The 16,253-nt window shown below is 37.9% G+C and overlaps 1 protein-coding gene across 1 annotated transcript in view; it reads right to left on the bottom strand.

The window, feature by feature from the left end:
- LOC107742578 (diacylglycerol kinase zeta-like) overlaps positions 1-16,253 on the bottom strand; it is a 78,672-nt gene that overhangs the window by 31,137 nt on the left and 31,282 nt on the right. Inside the window, exons 8-26 of the mRNA XM_016555617.1 lie at positions 14,644-14,712; positions 14,469-14,540; positions 14,259-14,375; positions 10,764-10,835; positions 10,549-10,644; positions 10,329-10,411; positions 9,374-9,380; positions 9,042-9,155; positions 8,731-8,871; positions 8,563-8,641; positions 8,356-8,411; positions 7,664-7,726; positions 7,322-7,395; positions 6,912-7,023; positions 6,622-6,821; positions 5,332-5,435; positions 2,783-2,862; positions 1,081-1,125; positions 59-128 (exon numbers count right to left, since the gene is read on the bottom strand). Of these exons, the coding sequence (XP_016411103.1) occupies positions 59-128; positions 1,081-1,125; positions 2,783-2,862; positions 5,332-5,435; positions 6,622-6,821; positions 6,912-7,023; positions 7,322-7,395; positions 7,664-7,726; positions 8,356-8,411; positions 8,563-8,641; positions 8,731-8,871; positions 9,042-9,155; positions 9,374-9,380; positions 10,329-10,411; positions 10,549-10,644; positions 10,764-10,835; positions 14,259-14,375; positions 14,469-14,540; positions 14,644-14,712 (1,654 nt within the window). The remainder of the gene's footprint in view (positions 1-58; positions 129-1,080; positions 1,126-2,782; positions 2,863-5,331; positions 5,436-6,621; positions 6,822-6,911; positions 7,024-7,321; positions 7,396-7,663; positions 7,727-8,355; positions 8,412-8,562; positions 8,642-8,730; positions 8,872-9,041; positions 9,156-9,373; positions 9,381-10,328; positions 10,412-10,548; positions 10,645-10,763; positions 10,836-14,258; positions 14,376-14,468; positions 14,541-14,643; positions 14,713-16,253) is intronic.

Here is a 16,253-nt window from a genome sequence, read left to right as displayed (position 1 = left end):
GCTCAGCACCCCAGATCTGACTCTGAATTCTAACATCCAAACTACTGTGAATACTCACAGTCGAGAAAGCACCATTTTGGCGACAGCCTCTGAGATGACAAAGCCTTCGATTTAGTCCCGTCACCTTCCTGTGAATGAAATGAGAAGAAAGTATAGGGTAGGAGATGGGAAGAGAAGAAAGGTTGATAGAATTCCGATTAGTGTCAGTGTATGCCACTCAAAGCAAATGAACAGTATATGAATGAACAGTGCATAAGTTTACTATTTTCATCACACACACACACACACACACACACACACATACACACACAGACCTGTCGTTATTTTCTGTCACATCAGTTCTTTCCCTAAAGCAGCAAACTGCCATTTGTAGATCTACATAAGTCATGCAACAGTGTCAAATACACACTACAAAGACTACACTCAAAGCACACAAAGAACACAACACCTGCATGCACCATCACTATAAAGAAAACTGCCATTCTCAACAGAGGCTAAACGTGATCCAAGGCATCCATCCAAACAAAGCACACGGGAGCACTTAGGACCCAGGGGAAATATCCAGGGAACCAAGTTCTGAACGAGTGGATTTAACTTAGTAAGCGCTTACTGCAATTTATGCTTATTTGAAGTTTCACCCATAACGTCTGTCATAAGGGAATGCTGTACTAACAAGGGTTAGGGTCTTCATGCCTGCAAACAGACTAGTGTCTAGGAGGCGCTAGAGTGCTCTAATCTCACAGAGAATGATGTGGGAGAGATTTAGGATGAATTGCAGAATACTCTGCTTTAGGGATCATGTTAAGCTCTATCTGAAAACAAACTCTCTTGCTCATTTTATCTCTCTAGGGGTTTATGCACTCTCACGGTAAACATGTCTGCCTCCGAGCCTACTTTTAGAGTACACAAATGTGCTGCTGAAGCTTATCTAGTTTGGGTTTGTGGAGGCATGTTCATCAAAATCTGACAAACAGCACTGTGTTTGGTTTTCTTGGTTCTTTGTCCAGGCTGTATTTCCAGTCTTGTTCCTGAAAGTGCTCCAGGTGTGCCTGTCTCACCTCTCGCAGGTGTCTCACCCACCTGGAGCACCAGCCGCTGCAGAGATGGGTGACACGACACAAAGTCCTGCAGGAGACCCCATTAAATTAGATAAACACTCACTAAGCCCATCAGTTCAGATACATACACAATCATATAGGATTGCAGCAGATGGACAACAGTGTTTCTGGGAGAAGACCGTGAATGAATATTAGCATGTGAATTTGAGACTACTCTTCTTTTTGAAAAACACTTTATTCTGCCACAAACACTCACACAACCTTTCTGCCAAGGGTGTTTCATTATGACCTGCTGCACAGTGTATGAGAGTGTGTGTGAGAGAGATTTCCCCTCTAAAATCAAACCATCATTTACTGTACATATCCCTCTAAATGAAGGCTCTGACTGGTTTGGAAATCTTTTTTTTTTTCATCTGATTGTGAAGTTATATTTGTACAAACACTGTTTCTTGACGGGAATGTATGAACTAAAACAAGGCCAGAATGGGGTGGCATGAATGAATAAGATAATCTCTACCAGGGGCTCGCAACAGTAGGGGAAAAAACAATGGTAAATGCATATAGTAAAATGTTCACCTAACCAAAAAATGAGTATAGTCACAACAGTAAATTATTAGAATAACTTTTAAAAAAGGAGGAGAAAACACTGCACCTTATTTTTAGTTGCTGACGTCAAAGACTGTGTATCTGATTAAACTACTGTATTTCATCTGTCACTTCACAGAAACAAGCTACATGAGGCAGATGCTGGCATGGATTCAAAATACATTATTACAGAAAGCTGAATGTGGGTTTATTTGCAAAAGGACAAACATTTTTTGCGCACATCCCAATTTATTTTTTCTGTTAATTATTGTCTAGAGAGCTTGGCATCATCGGGATTTAAAAGACAGTTTTCTTATTTCATATGTCATTTTAATAATTATGCATATTGTTGGGCTATAGTATTAGCAACATATTTTAATGTTTGATTTTTTGGCCAGCATTTTACAATAAGGTTCAATTTATTAACATTGGTTAATGATATCATGTACTAGCAATGAACAATATAAAAATAACATCATTTATAAAGCTAGATTCATGATAATTAGTTATCATTAACCTAGTAAATATACAGCTGTATGAATGAACGATTTATGTATAATTTAAAGGGATAATTAACCCAAAATAAAAATTCTGTCATCATTTACTCAAACTCGGTGTTGTCCTAAACCTGTATGACTTTCTTTCCACTGTGGAATACATAAGAAGATATTTTGAGATGTTTTTTGTCCATAAAATGGAAGTCAACGGTCACCAAAACTGTTTGGTTACCAACTTTTTTCAAAATATTTTCTTTTACGTTCCACAAAAGAAATTCATACAGGTTTGGAATGACATGAGGGTGAATAAATTATGATAGAATTTGTTCATTGATTTCATAATACCCATTTCATTAACTGTTGTTAATAAAGGTGTTGCCGATTTTTCTTTGATACAATTTTGATACGGTGCTGTGTTGCCACTCGATGTACAATCTGCGTCCTAAAGGACAATTCAGTTGAGCACTACTGTTCGGTACTGTAGTGCAGTATAACTTCTCCCTCATTATATTCTTACTGTGACTGACTGTTCCCATCATTAATCAAACTCTAACACCTCTCTCCTCCTCTCTCTTTTCCGGTCCTCTTCATGTCTCACTTTTACCCCACTCCATCTGTTAACCCCACCCTCTCATTTTTTACCTCCTGTAGTCTCTCGATGTGAGCTCTGCAGGTTTCCAAATCACTGTCTCCCGGGACAACGATGAGACCTAGTGGAATTGCTGTGATAAGGAAAGAGATAAAAAGAGAAGTTAGAACGAGGGATGATGAGAAGAAACAGAATATTTCTTTCACTCTCACAGTAACAGCCTACTGTGTGTTGTGAAAAACCTGGCCCACATTTTTTCCTCTCAGGAGATACTGATCAGCAGTGGGAGAAAGAGTAAAAATAAAAGAAGACTGCGAAAGAAAGAAAGAAAGAAAGAAAGAAAGAAAAAAAGAAAGAAACTATTTTCAATCATGTATGGTATAAGCTAATTCATCTCTATCTTTGTGAATACATGTGTAAGCAGAAGAGTTGATGAATATAATTTATGGCAGTTGTATGCAACATGTACTGGCTCAGACCCAATCAAACTCATTCAAACTAATCCACAGATTCCTCATGAAACAAGGTCAGACAGTAATAGGACGTGATGGGGAGGATGTGGCAATTTTACTTGCACTAGAGTCTAAACCACTGCAGGCATTTTGTAGACACATGGCTGTAGGCCTGCTCTTAAATGTGCTGTCAGTGAGAGAATATGATGAAATATGATGTTTGTGCAGTGACTGCTGAGGGTACATGTGTCCTCTCATGCATATGGATATTCTCAAGTCCAAGTCACTTTAGAGGAAAAGGGTAAAAAGCATAGATCCCACCCACACTGAGATCCTAACTGTAGCGTTTTTACACTCAACCACCCTTAGCATTATGAAGATACAGTAGTGTACATTTGAAAGCTGGAGGGGCAGTAGTTATGCCCTACCCTGAGCTGAGCCTCACAGGCTTCAGAGAGGCAGGGTAATATTTCTAAATTAAATGAGCATTCTCAAGAGGACAGCAAGTTTCTCTGACAAAGTGGGAAGCGAGAGAGTGAGGCAGCGAGAAAGCGACAGGGGAAACAGGAAGAAACGATCAGAGAGAGAGTAGCGAGAGATGGGAGAGGTCTCTTCCATTGAGGAATGTTGGGTTGCTTAGCAACATCTGAACAGTCGTTACCAAATTCAATTCAGGTTTGTTCTCCGCTCTCTCTCCTTCTGTTCAGTTGGTGGTATTGTAAAGGCTCTTCTGAAGAGTGAAGAGGTACTGACAGCAGAAAGCAGATGAGACACAGGGAAGTGTGGTATATTTTTGTATCACAAAGGAGAGAGTACAGAACAGCTGTATGAACAGCAAAGAGCTAATCGCTTTCTCACAGTTGACATGCACTTTAAAAGTTAGCAATAATTTGTCTTTTTATGATGTTAAATGATGTTATGATATTTTCTTTATGAGATGTCAGACTAACAGGCCTAAAAGGCATAAAGCTGCATCTGAATGTATTCTCAAAGATCCAATTAATTCAATCAGTTCACACCATTATCACTCACTGTAGAGATGGGACGACACCTAGTGCTGAGAAATACAACTGCAGCTTGAATGTACTCTTACAAAACACAAATGAAATATTTTTAATAAAATCTGAAAGATTTCTGTCCATTTTTGTGCGAGCTAACCTAGGGCCATAACCGCTATAGACATCCGCTTGTTAAGTTGTGACATAACGAATACAGTTTCTGGGTACAATTCAAGTGAGCATACTATCTCAACAGCCGTTTATGAGCACTGCTTATTTAAAGCACAGATTTAAACTAAGCTTTTAAAAATACATGTTATAGACTACAGTCACAGTATCCCAGAAACCAATATTTTAACGATTCAGAAAAGATGAATCTCTGTCTGGCCAACGGAGATATCTGTATGGAGATAAAGGTTAAGATCATGATATTTCAGTATTATTACAGCACACAGTGAGCATATACTAGCACCGTATGTTGTTTGCTTTTGGGATGTGATAGAGCACTTGGAAACCTGCAAACCGTCATCAGACTTAACAAGTGGATTGAGGACGACACGTTTCCCCTTCCCCCTAATAATTAGAAATGGCCATTATTTGATATTCTTGATGCTGCCCTGTTGCATTCCATTACACACAGCTGTGTTTGTTGTTAGGATGACAAAAACACATATAACTTAATTTTAACATCATTCTATGAGTATAGAAAAGTCCACACCACAACTATAACGATAAAAACACAGAGGAATGATATCTTTGGAATGTGGAATGTCTTTCTGAATGTTTTTTGTCCAGCTGATAAACAATAAAAACATTGACAGCCAATCAGAATCCACCTGATTTGAAAGAGATTATGCATTTAAAGCGGCAGAAGACATAACTGCAGCTTGTGCTTATAATAAACAGAACAGTATTGGTGTGGACGCTAATATCTTTATCGTTCTTGGTGTGAATGGGCCATTAGACCTACAATTTCTTTTACGTTCTTATTTCTTTTTCTTTATAATTCCTTTAATTAAAATAAACAAGACAACCCTTCCCCCCTCCAATGTTCAGGACATGGTTATGTCTTTGAACTAACTCTTTAAATCACAGCACATCAGGTGTCACAAGTGTATTTTCTGGACTGTAATGTGTGCGTTTCATACTTACAAGCTTCTCTGAGTTTCTCCTTGTCGTAGTGCAGAGCTTCATAGTCATGCATGCTGATACGGTTCACTCTGATCCGTAATCGTTCTGGAAATGGCTGCTGACTACTGGATGAAAAAAAAAAAAGGAAATAAAAAAAAAAACATGCAAACACAAAGGATGTACAGTGCGAAACAAATCTTTCAAGAACAGCTGTGTGCAACAGCGAGTATGCTGTCTTGGCTAGGTACACTGCCTTGCACTTCACTAAACAGTGCTGCTGTCGCCACACTAATTAAATCTGTCTCCACTTCCGATATTTCGCTTTTTAAACGAGGTTTCATTACAGGTCTATCTGCCGTTGATACAATTCGTTCACCTCGAATCAGCCAAGTGTGAAATTAACAAAACCTCAGAGAGAGAGAGCGATTATCTAATTTCAGCAGGACTAAGCAAACGTCTGTCCTTAGCAGCCATTTATGAGGGTAATATATTCACTTCAAGTGTCAAGGTAAAGAAATGACACAGCGAATAAATCACACTAAATTTTCACACTTTCAGTAACAGCTCAATAGAAAGAGACATCAATCCAGCAGTTTAACTTTCTGGTCACTCTGACTATTTTTTAAACATCAGCCCATACCTAATACTCAAATGTGTGTGCGCGTGTGTGTGTGTGCGCGCGCACACATTTTGGTCCTGCGCCCTTTTAAAGAGCAGTCATGCCCTTTAAAACTCATTCAGAAATTGCAGACCTTCTCCTTGGTATTACATACATACCTGGGGTTTTGCTATATACTGGTATTGGCGAAAAACAATGAAATATTAATATCATTAATAATTAATACTTCACAAGATAATATTGTAAATAATCCAGCACCAGTTGCTGGTTGAATTCAGTGGCAATAACATATTACGGTACTACTGCTACACAAAATGTTATATCGTTGGGAGATGACAGACAAAAGTGAGACACTACCTGCGCCCGAGAAAAGTTAGCTCATCGGTGTAGGAGTTTTGGATTACATGGAAAAGGCGTTGTGTTAGACACCCTAAGTAAGTTCTTTTTGTTCAATTATAGTTACAAACTCTCTCTCTCTGCCTTTTAACACTCTTATTTTGAGTGGGATTAATTGGCCAAAAAGAGAAAACACAAAAGAGACCAAGTTAAAGATGAATTTGACTTGACAGCATTTTTAAAATTTTCTACAGATATCGCAAAAATATAATTATTATTTTGGGCACGGTAACCGTGTAGTGAATATGCGATATCGAGACAGCCATAATATTCACACAGCAACATGTTGCACTCACTCATTGAGCAGTGGTATTGATGTGCGTCTCTTGGTTTTCTGCACCATGTTGGCCTGGTTTCTCAGGGAGATGTGAATAACAGATGGAGCTAGTTTGCAAGGCTCGCCATCCACCTGCATGGGGATTGGCTTAAAGGTGGTGAGGGTGACTTCACGACACTGATTTAACCTCTCACCGTGACCTCCGACCTGCAGCGTGGCCTACAGTCATAACAAACAATACAAGGACTGTAATTCACCAATCGTACTATAAAAACTCACTTCAAACTAATTCAGGTAGGTGAAACATACCAGTGATGTCATCGTGAACCCAATGACCTCAATGCAGCCATCATCATGACGCTGAGGCTCAAAGTCATGATGCTCACTTGGATTGCCCCATGGCATAGTGCCCGCACAGTACCTGCGATTAATATGAACATCCAAACATGCACTCTTCACACAGACTTATCTAGAACTGAAAATTCAGCTTTGCCATCACAGGAATGCATTTAAAAAAACATCAAAATAGAAAACGGTTATTTTAAATTGTAAAAATATTTCACAGTATTACAGTTTTACTGTATTTTTGATCAAGTAAATGCAGCCTTGCTGAGCATAGGAGACTTCTTTCAAAAACATGAAAAAAATCTTGCAGACTCCAAACTTTTGAACGGTAGCGTAAGAAAGAACAAATCACAGTAAAAGATTTTGTGTGTTACCTGGGGATATTGAGGAAGACCAGGCATTGCAGCTTCAAATCCTGGACTTTAGAGGTCAAATCTGTGCCGTCACACTATTGAGAATGAGAGAGAGAAGAAAGTGGTAAAAACTGAGTAAGTCAGCAAAACAAACCAACAGTCAGCAGAAAAAAAGGTTGCAACTCAAATTTAGGCACACTACCTCTCAGTGCTAAAGCCCAAGAGGAAGAAATGCAAACAAACAAGCATGCAAAAACAGAGACTTAAAAAAAAAACAGCATTTTCATTTGCATTTCAAAACACAAATATTTCCCCTCTTGTTCTGCACAAAAGGGTCTTTGTTTAGTTTAACTCAATACGTACCACCACTCTAATGTGTTTAGCCAGGTCTTTGGAGCTGCCCATCAAGAAATCAGAAAACGCTGTCTGTAGAAAAGGAAACACCATTTGCATTTCTGTCACCACCAACTCACTGTCACATTATTAATGTTGTGGTTTACAAAGAGGTTTGCAATTATTAAAGTCATGATGTAACGGAAGTAGCGACAGATACTTTTCTCTGTATTGTGATACAGAGAAACAGGTTATTGAAAAGAAAAAAAAAATGTTGGGCAGGGACTTGTTTCTATGCATTGTTTATTGATTGGATAAAGGCAGATCTGAATGTTGGCTCAAAGTCGATTGTAAGAAAGGGGTGGAGATTAAGTGGACTAAATGATTGGAGAAGCCCAGCATACTGGAAGAGCCAGTTATGACATTATGATTGAGAATTACATTTACATTTAGCCATTTAGCAGACGCTTTTATCCAAAGCGACTTACAAATGAGGACAATAAAAGCAGTCAAAACTAACAAAAGAGCAACAATATATAAGTGCAAATGACAAGTCTCGGTTAGCAATTACAATGTCAAAACTTATTAAAAAATTAAACGTGTATGGATTAATCATTCACAATAAGATCAACAGCACGCATTTAGAAAATAGACAGGATGAAGTGAGTACTTTGTAAGAACTTGGCTGTTTGAGTGTGAGAGTTTATGTGTGTTTCACTTACCCCTGCATAGAACATTTTGTTTCTGAATCGGCTGTTAAATTTCTCAGGGTTGGCCTCTGAAGAGTAAGAGGACAAACCATCATTTATCTCAATTAGCACCAATAAGTATGACCTCGCAGAAGAAACTCAAGGCTTTACTCTCACACAGCCACTGTCTTGCTATTAAACAGTCACATTTATATGACAGACTAGTGCCTTTACACCAACCTCGGGATTCATGGAACTCTAAAGTCACATGAGCATCAAACCCAAGGCTGAAGTAATTATTGAAGATGTCCAAAGGGAGCTGTGGAGCAAAGAAACATCAGTCATTCTTCAGCTGCTTACATACTGATGCAAACAGAAACAGCACTGCAGGTGGTGCTCTTACTGTACCTTGTCTGTCACCTGCTCGTCTCTTTCCTCTGACCCCGCCTCTGAGTTGGGCTTCACAATAAGATTCCATCGATCCAGCTGCACAATATTCCCATCCTCAACGTGAGACAGGATTTTACTCAGAGGTTCATCTGTGTAACCCTACATGCATACGGTTGTACAAAAAAAAGCCCATTCGGTAAACCATTCTATAAATGGATGAGCAGATTATGCTGCATGAATTACAAAGAAATTTATAATGAAGGAATATAAGAAAGTTCTTCTGACTGATGTTTGAAATGAATGCATCTGACTGCGCAGATTTCACTCACCCCACCCCAGTTTAGCGTCCTAGCGAGGTCATTTCCCGTGCCCAGAGGAAGTACTGCCACAGCAGGAGAAGGGTTTAGCTGCAGCTGATCAAGAGCGGACAAAATCCAGCCCACCTGAGTCAAAGAATCATTTAACATGATTTTGTGTGTGTGTGTGTGAGAGTGTGTGTGTGTGAGAGAGAGAGAGAGAGAGAGAGAGAGAGGGAAATGCATTGAATGTTCAAAAAACATTTAAACAAAATCCATAAAAATCACATACACACATGGCTAAAACCGTCTAATACTTAAATGACAAACAAGTTACAGTTAGATATCTTGTTTTGTAAAATCACATCAAACCTAGAGAACCTCACAGAAAAACAGCAGAATATGAATACATGGAGTGTTGAACTCAGAAAACAGCAGTTCAGCATGGTGGAAGACAAGTGATGGGAAGGGTGGATTAAAACTCCTTATTTCAGTTGGGCTTAAGGCATTATTCCCAAACTTCTCTCTCATGGATCAGAGTCAGGGTATGAAATATGACTGCGTTCAGATTCCACTTTAACACTCTTAATTACTCACACAGACGGATTACAGAAATGTGACAGCATGGGGTAAACCAGGACACACACATCACCATTATATGTCAGAAAACTCCTCAAACACATGACTCATCTGAATAGTGTCATAGTATTATGACTAAGGAGAATCATCTCTCGCACCGCTCACAGGCTAGGAGATAAGACTGCAGTGCCGCCCCCTGCTGGAGGGGTTCATAATTCCTACATAAACCATTCACCTAATATCTACAAAAGGTGATCACAGACTATTTCTTAGCAGATTATTTTGTCACATACACACACACACACGTCTGGTTCACTATCCTTGTGGGGACTCCCCATAGGCGTAATGGTTTTTATACTGTGCAAACTGTATTTTCTATCGCCCTACACCAACCCTACACCTAAACCTACCTCTCAAAGAAAACTTTTTTACAATCTCAAAAAAACTCATTCTGTATGATTTATAAGCTTCTGTACCCATGGGGACCTCAATATATATATATATATATATATATATATATATAAATATCAATCATCTTATTGAAAAACATCATACCAATGGGACAGATAAGTATTGTTATTCTGAAGCAGGACTACCCAAACAGGGTTTCGCAAACCATGATGGAATTGACTGCTTTTTTTTTTTATGAGTTGATGAAAATCTAATAAAAGCTGTTAAAGGGATTCGGATGACAAAAACAGGGAACTACTGTTGTGAAGTATTCCACATGCAGGTACTGACCCTTCCTGAGGACCCCCCTGACTGAGATCAAAGACCTGCCGAGGGTTCAGATACCACAGAAAGGACTGGATGATTTTAGCTCCCTTAGAGAGAAGGAGACAGCAGGAGGGAAATAGTTGATTTAGGTGATTATCCTTTTTATGGTTTATTTCATTATTATTAATATAATTAGTACTAAATAATTACTTAATAGCTTTGCTATAGCATGTAATTATAATACCTGGTTTCCTCCACTCTTTGGGTTTACAAACACCAGCAGTGGCTTCATGAGTTGAGAGGGAATTGGTCTCACAATGAAGGGCTTCCATCGAGCCTCCTGGAAAAGAAGAAAAAGAGAGAGACTAGGGGTGAAGATGTAAAAATCCAAAAAAGTGTTGCTTATTTAATTCAATCATTCTCTGGCAAACAAAAACAATTACTTGGTTGTACACGTACCTCTGCTCCTTTCTTGCTGGATTTGCGTTTGAAAGACGTTCGTTTCTTCTTTTTGCTTGACTTTAGTGAGGACTACGGTTAAAAAGTAGCGCAATAATATTACAAATGCACTCCACAGCAAAATCAAACACATTCATTAAAAACACAATGGAAAACTATAGTACCTATGGATGAAAAGATTTACATTTCAGCATAAAAATGCTCTCTGGTTCTATACGGTTTCTGAGCATTTAAAATTCACGGAAAACACAGAACAGCTGCCATTTTTTTCTTTAAACTTTTTACTTATTCTAATTTAGTGCTGAACAAAGAATGCTGTATTAGGGCTGGGCGATGTCAAAAATATCTTATCGATAATCGCCTTAAAAAATATCGCGATATCCGATAATATCGTCTACGTAAGCCCCACCTCCACCACGCCCCGCCCCCGCCGAGACAACATTGCCGACATGCACCATAAACACACACCATGTTCAGTTTGGTCTTAATTATTGCCACAAAGTTTGGTTTTACTTTTCTTAGTTTGGGCTTAAACTAAAAGAAAACATTAGCTTTGCTGTTATTTTGGTGTTGCTAATAATTTCCACTCTGTTCTTATCAAATTTGTGTTTGAAATGAATTTTGTTTTGTGAGGAGAACTGTTGAGGAAAAATAATAGAACCCAATTTTAAGTTCATCATGGTGAAGTTGGACATTCTGGCAGTGATTCTAAGAATGATAAATGCATGTTGATGTCATATAATAATGTCTTGAAAAAACTATGCCTTTTTTCCGATGTTTCTCTTTCGTTTTGGCATTATCGCCTGTGTAGACATTTCATGATGGTAAGTTTAATTTCCTTAATTATAACAATTGCAGCGTTGTTTTTAAACTTGTAGTCAAGCTATAACGTATTTGATATTTATCATGTATGACTAAAATCATGCAGGGATTAAAAACGAATTCTGAGCAAAAATTTTAAGTTTTTTTTTCTGGTAGCCTACTAGTTCGGAGGTCTCTTTTGGCCCGTTAATGAAATAAAAATAACTGCTTTATTTATTTAGAAGCAGGGTAATTTAAATGTAATTTTTGTATTGTCATTTTTATATTTTTTATTTTATTAATCAAAATACAACTCCCACAATACAAGTACATATCTCAGCTTAATTAAACATAATTATATTGTATACACGGTTTAAAAAATCTGTAAATATATTGCACTGAAATGTACGCTGAAGGAATTCGCGTATTTTAATTATACCTGTCATGTTTGTGGTTTTTCATCATTATACAGTCTGTTTAAATAAATATTCAGAAACACATGCAGTGCTACTATTTGTCTTTTTTTCTGTTTAACTTTAACTAAACTGCAGATAAAAATAAAATAGGCCTATACCCTAAATAAGGATCAATTATATTGGAACGCATCTCCAAAATAATCGCACACAGATGCATGTTGCCATTACAGTAGTCAGCGCCGAACAACAGGCAAATAAAATATAAACTGACGTTACAAAAGTGATTCAGTCAAGATCAGTGAGGGATTTTCTTTTCTTTTGTTCTTTGATTAACATTAATGAATGGCGACAGCGGCTGCGGTCAATGCACTGATCCAATACACCCTTGTTTTCTTTCTCAACTCTTTACGTTCACTTAAGACATAACCGATTGTATTTATGGTAGGGATGCACCGAAATGAAAATTCTTGGTCGAAGCCGAAACCAAACAAAATGAAACACTGGGCCGAAGGCACAATACCGAACACGGTTTTTCAAATTGTTTTGCCCATGTATTTTGACAATATTTTTTTTTTACCATTGCATAAATTAAATAGCCTAAATGTGCTTTTTACTGTTTTGTCTTGTTTTTCAAAGAAAAAAAATCAATTACACAACAATTTAAAAACATTTAACACTAAACATTTTTTAACATTCTAGCAGACATTATATCAACAAAGAACAATTTAATTTAAAATTAATAAGTTACTAAAATAATATTCTTTGGCGATCAGACCCCCTTCTTGAATCAGGCATGTATTCCTTTTATTTTGGCGGAAATGCGCAGGAAGACCTCAATGCTTCTTTTTGTTGACAGCAGATTAATAAATGAGTCTCATTACGAATACGCCGCACGTATCGCATTGTCACATGCCTTGTAAAAATTCATAAAAATGTGACTGAGCAACTGATTTGAGCAACTGAGCGCAGATTTTCGCTTTGGTCCGATCCAGATCCACCGCGAGTTAGTGCAGCGCTGTTAGAATACATGCAATTCGTGCGTGTATTAGAAAACATAACGTTCTACAATTTATTTACTAATTGATTAAGGCCATTTCAATCATCATACAGTAAACCAGCAACAATCACCCCTTCCTCTTCTCATGGAAGACATGTGATGCAGTACTAAACAGTCTCGCTGTCGGTGCTTGTAATGATTTTTGCGTCTTTCTCGGACAGTTTACATGCTTCCACACTGCTGACATGTGTGCTGCATTATAAAGAGGGCGCGCCTCTCACTTTATGCTGGTTGCTATTTGATAGCGTCACGTCATTGTTCGGTACAATTTATTCGGTCTTTTCGCTTATTCAAATAATTTCGGCTGCCGAACATTCGGTGCATCCCTAATTTATGGGATATTTTGATATAATTCTGAGTGTATTTGTCCATTCGAATGTGTAAGAACGCGAGAAAGAGAGCTCAGTCCAGTGTTCGTGTATATAAGAGGCGGCTTTTGTGTGTGCGCTTTGTGTGTAAGTGCACAGCACAGAAAACAGCGCATGAGTGCAGAAGTGAGTTCTATTTCGTCTTCTTGCAGTTTAATCTTTTGAAATCACAATAAATGCGCATACAGAAATCGAGAAGCAGAATCGAAATATGATTTTATTACAAGTAATTTGATTCCTAACCTTACGCATTTGATCTGATTTCCGAAACTGGAATAGCTTTTCGATTCCCAACCCTCCTACTAAATTATTTCATTCTTGCATGCAAAAAGACCTGTATGGTGACTATGGGGCTATGTAAAATATTTTTTGCAACTTACTTAAGTTTATCATATGTCATTTTTTTCCCAGATAATGTCGATAATCGTCTGTTACCTGACTGTTGACATCGCGATACTTACGAGACATCGTCGATATACGATATTATCGTCATATCGCCCAGCCCTATGCTGTATCAGACATTTTGTGTGTTGGAGTTTTTAAACAATTCAGTGAAGACAAAAACATTTCAGAACATAGTAAAACAGAGCAGAACATACTACAGAGCAATACTACACCACGATTTGAAGATTTAGATCTGTTTGTAGAAATGCTGCTCAGAGCATTGTAGCCAGAATGCCTTAGGGTTTGTACTGAAGGTGTTTATATTTAGCGTTTTACATTTAATTTAGCCATAGATATGCTGATAGCACTGCTTAATAATTTACACAGCCACCAAATTCAATTCATTATCTAATCCAATTTGTGGATGTTTCCCATAAAACTGCCCAACAACCCTAACAGAGTACCCTACCTGAGGTCTGCGAACCCGTATGATCCAGGTAGGAGGTACTATAACGGCGGCATGTGCTCCTAATGAACACGGTTCTTCTATCTGCTGCAGCATAAAGCATGTCACCTTATTATGATACTGCAAACAGACAGAGAAAGAGAGGACAGTTACACACATTTACATACTCTGCGATATGAAAACACACTAATGCAAACAGCTTGAGAGACTTACTGCTTGTTTGCACCAGGAGCAGCTAATGGCTATAATCTCTTTACTGTGAAAGGCAAATTTCTGCTGAAACCCCTGTAGGTGGAGATCAGATTCTGTTATAAGCTTTAGAATTCATTCATTAGCCTTTTGAAATGTACATGTAATACACACTCTTGCTGTGATCCAATCTACCCACCTTTCCACACTGTTTGCATTTGCCCTCTTGTCTTCTCCGATGGACCCAGTGGTGTCGCACTATCGCTGGCTGCCATAAAAAACACAAGATCTCATTTAGCTGTGCCATCCATAGATTATGACAAGCTGTGCTTAAAATGCCACATCAAACCAGTAATGTTGTGGGTTATTAAGATCAAATCTGAGGTTTGGGATATGGTATGAACAGGAGCAGACAGCAGAACAGAAATCAGAAGAACACAAGACCTCTGGATATGCATTCCAAATGCCTGTAAACTGAGTTGAATGCCATGATGAAATGCCTGTATGAGTGTGGGAAAATGTATACTTAAATACTTTGGTACAAACTCCCTTAGACATACCCATACGAAACAATGTTTCAGATTTTTTAAGTTATAAAAATAAAGTATAAATTAATTATTATTAACTTATCTATCAATACGTTTTTGTAGTTTTTTAGGGTTAAGGGTTATAGTTTGGGCTTACACAATGTACCAGACGTGAGTGGCACAATGTGACGCAACGCGACTATAGAAAATAGAGTTCACTATAATATAACTATAATAACTATAATGCCCCCTTTCAATTTCTCCACGTGATTACATTACTTCAGACAACAGTACAAATAGATTTGAAACTTTCACACAATGTTCATTTACATATACTAATGACATTGTAACAATACAAAGCTGGTTTAATTAATTAATTAATTACAAATTTGTACATGTCATTGTGTTTAGTTGTGAATTTGTTTAAATTGAGTAAATTTCACTAAATTTATTTGTGAATCATTATCTATTTATTGTGAACACAAAACAATTCTAATCCAAACGAACTAGTTAGTTTGTCGTAATTGTAATTAGATTTATTTAAAAACAACAGAAATGTACGAGCCCTCATTTAGCCAAGTAAAGGTGTCATCACAGCTGTGTGAATGTGTGTGTGATACCTGTGTGATAGAGGTGTGCACATTACATTTAGCTGCAGCACCTCTCATTTGCTCCAAAGCACGGTGACCTCTGAAAGCCCTGCGTCGCCAGGTATGCTAACCCACCAAGGCAAGATGGGAGACAGGAAGAGACAAGGCACACAGAGGAGCAGAAGTGCAATGGAGAGAAAAGGATGAGGAGACGAGGGACGGATTACAGCAGTGAGAGTGACATAGGGGATGCGTAAAAAGGAAAACAGAGTAAAAAGGGTAAAAGAAAGATTTAAACAGCAAACAGCACCTGCCCCTGAAGTGTGTGTGTAAAACAGTCTGGGATCATTCAGACAGCTGCATAGAGCTACTTACAAATCTTAAACTTACAAATAACAATGAAGAAAACGAAGAACTTATCTTAAAAATGTTATTTATAAATAATAAAAATAAAATGACAAAAAAAAAAAAACTGTCTTTTAGCACACTGCTGTTGGCTGTTTATATCAAGCTATGAAGGTGTAATGTGGTGTTTTGGGTTGCGTTTCTTGTTCATGTTTTCATGTCTTTTATTTTGTAGTTTGATTCCTGCTATTAGTGTCATGCTTCCCTTGCCTCATGTCTCTCTGCCTTGTGTATGTGTCATGCTCTCATTTGGTTATTGTCTAGTCATGTGATTCCCTTGTCTGTGT

Source organism: Sinocyclocheilus rhinocerous, unplaced genomic scaffold (assembly GCF_001515625.1).
Source record: "Sinocyclocheilus rhinocerous isolate Xijiao unplaced genomic scaffold, SAMN03320098_v1.1 scaffold587, whole genome shotgun sequence".
In the NCBI taxonomy this organism is placed as follows: Eukaryota; Metazoa; Chordata; class Actinopteri; order Cypriniformes; family Cyprinidae; genus Sinocyclocheilus; species Sinocyclocheilus rhinocerous.
This window is presented reverse-complemented; position numbering and strand designations above follow the sequence as displayed.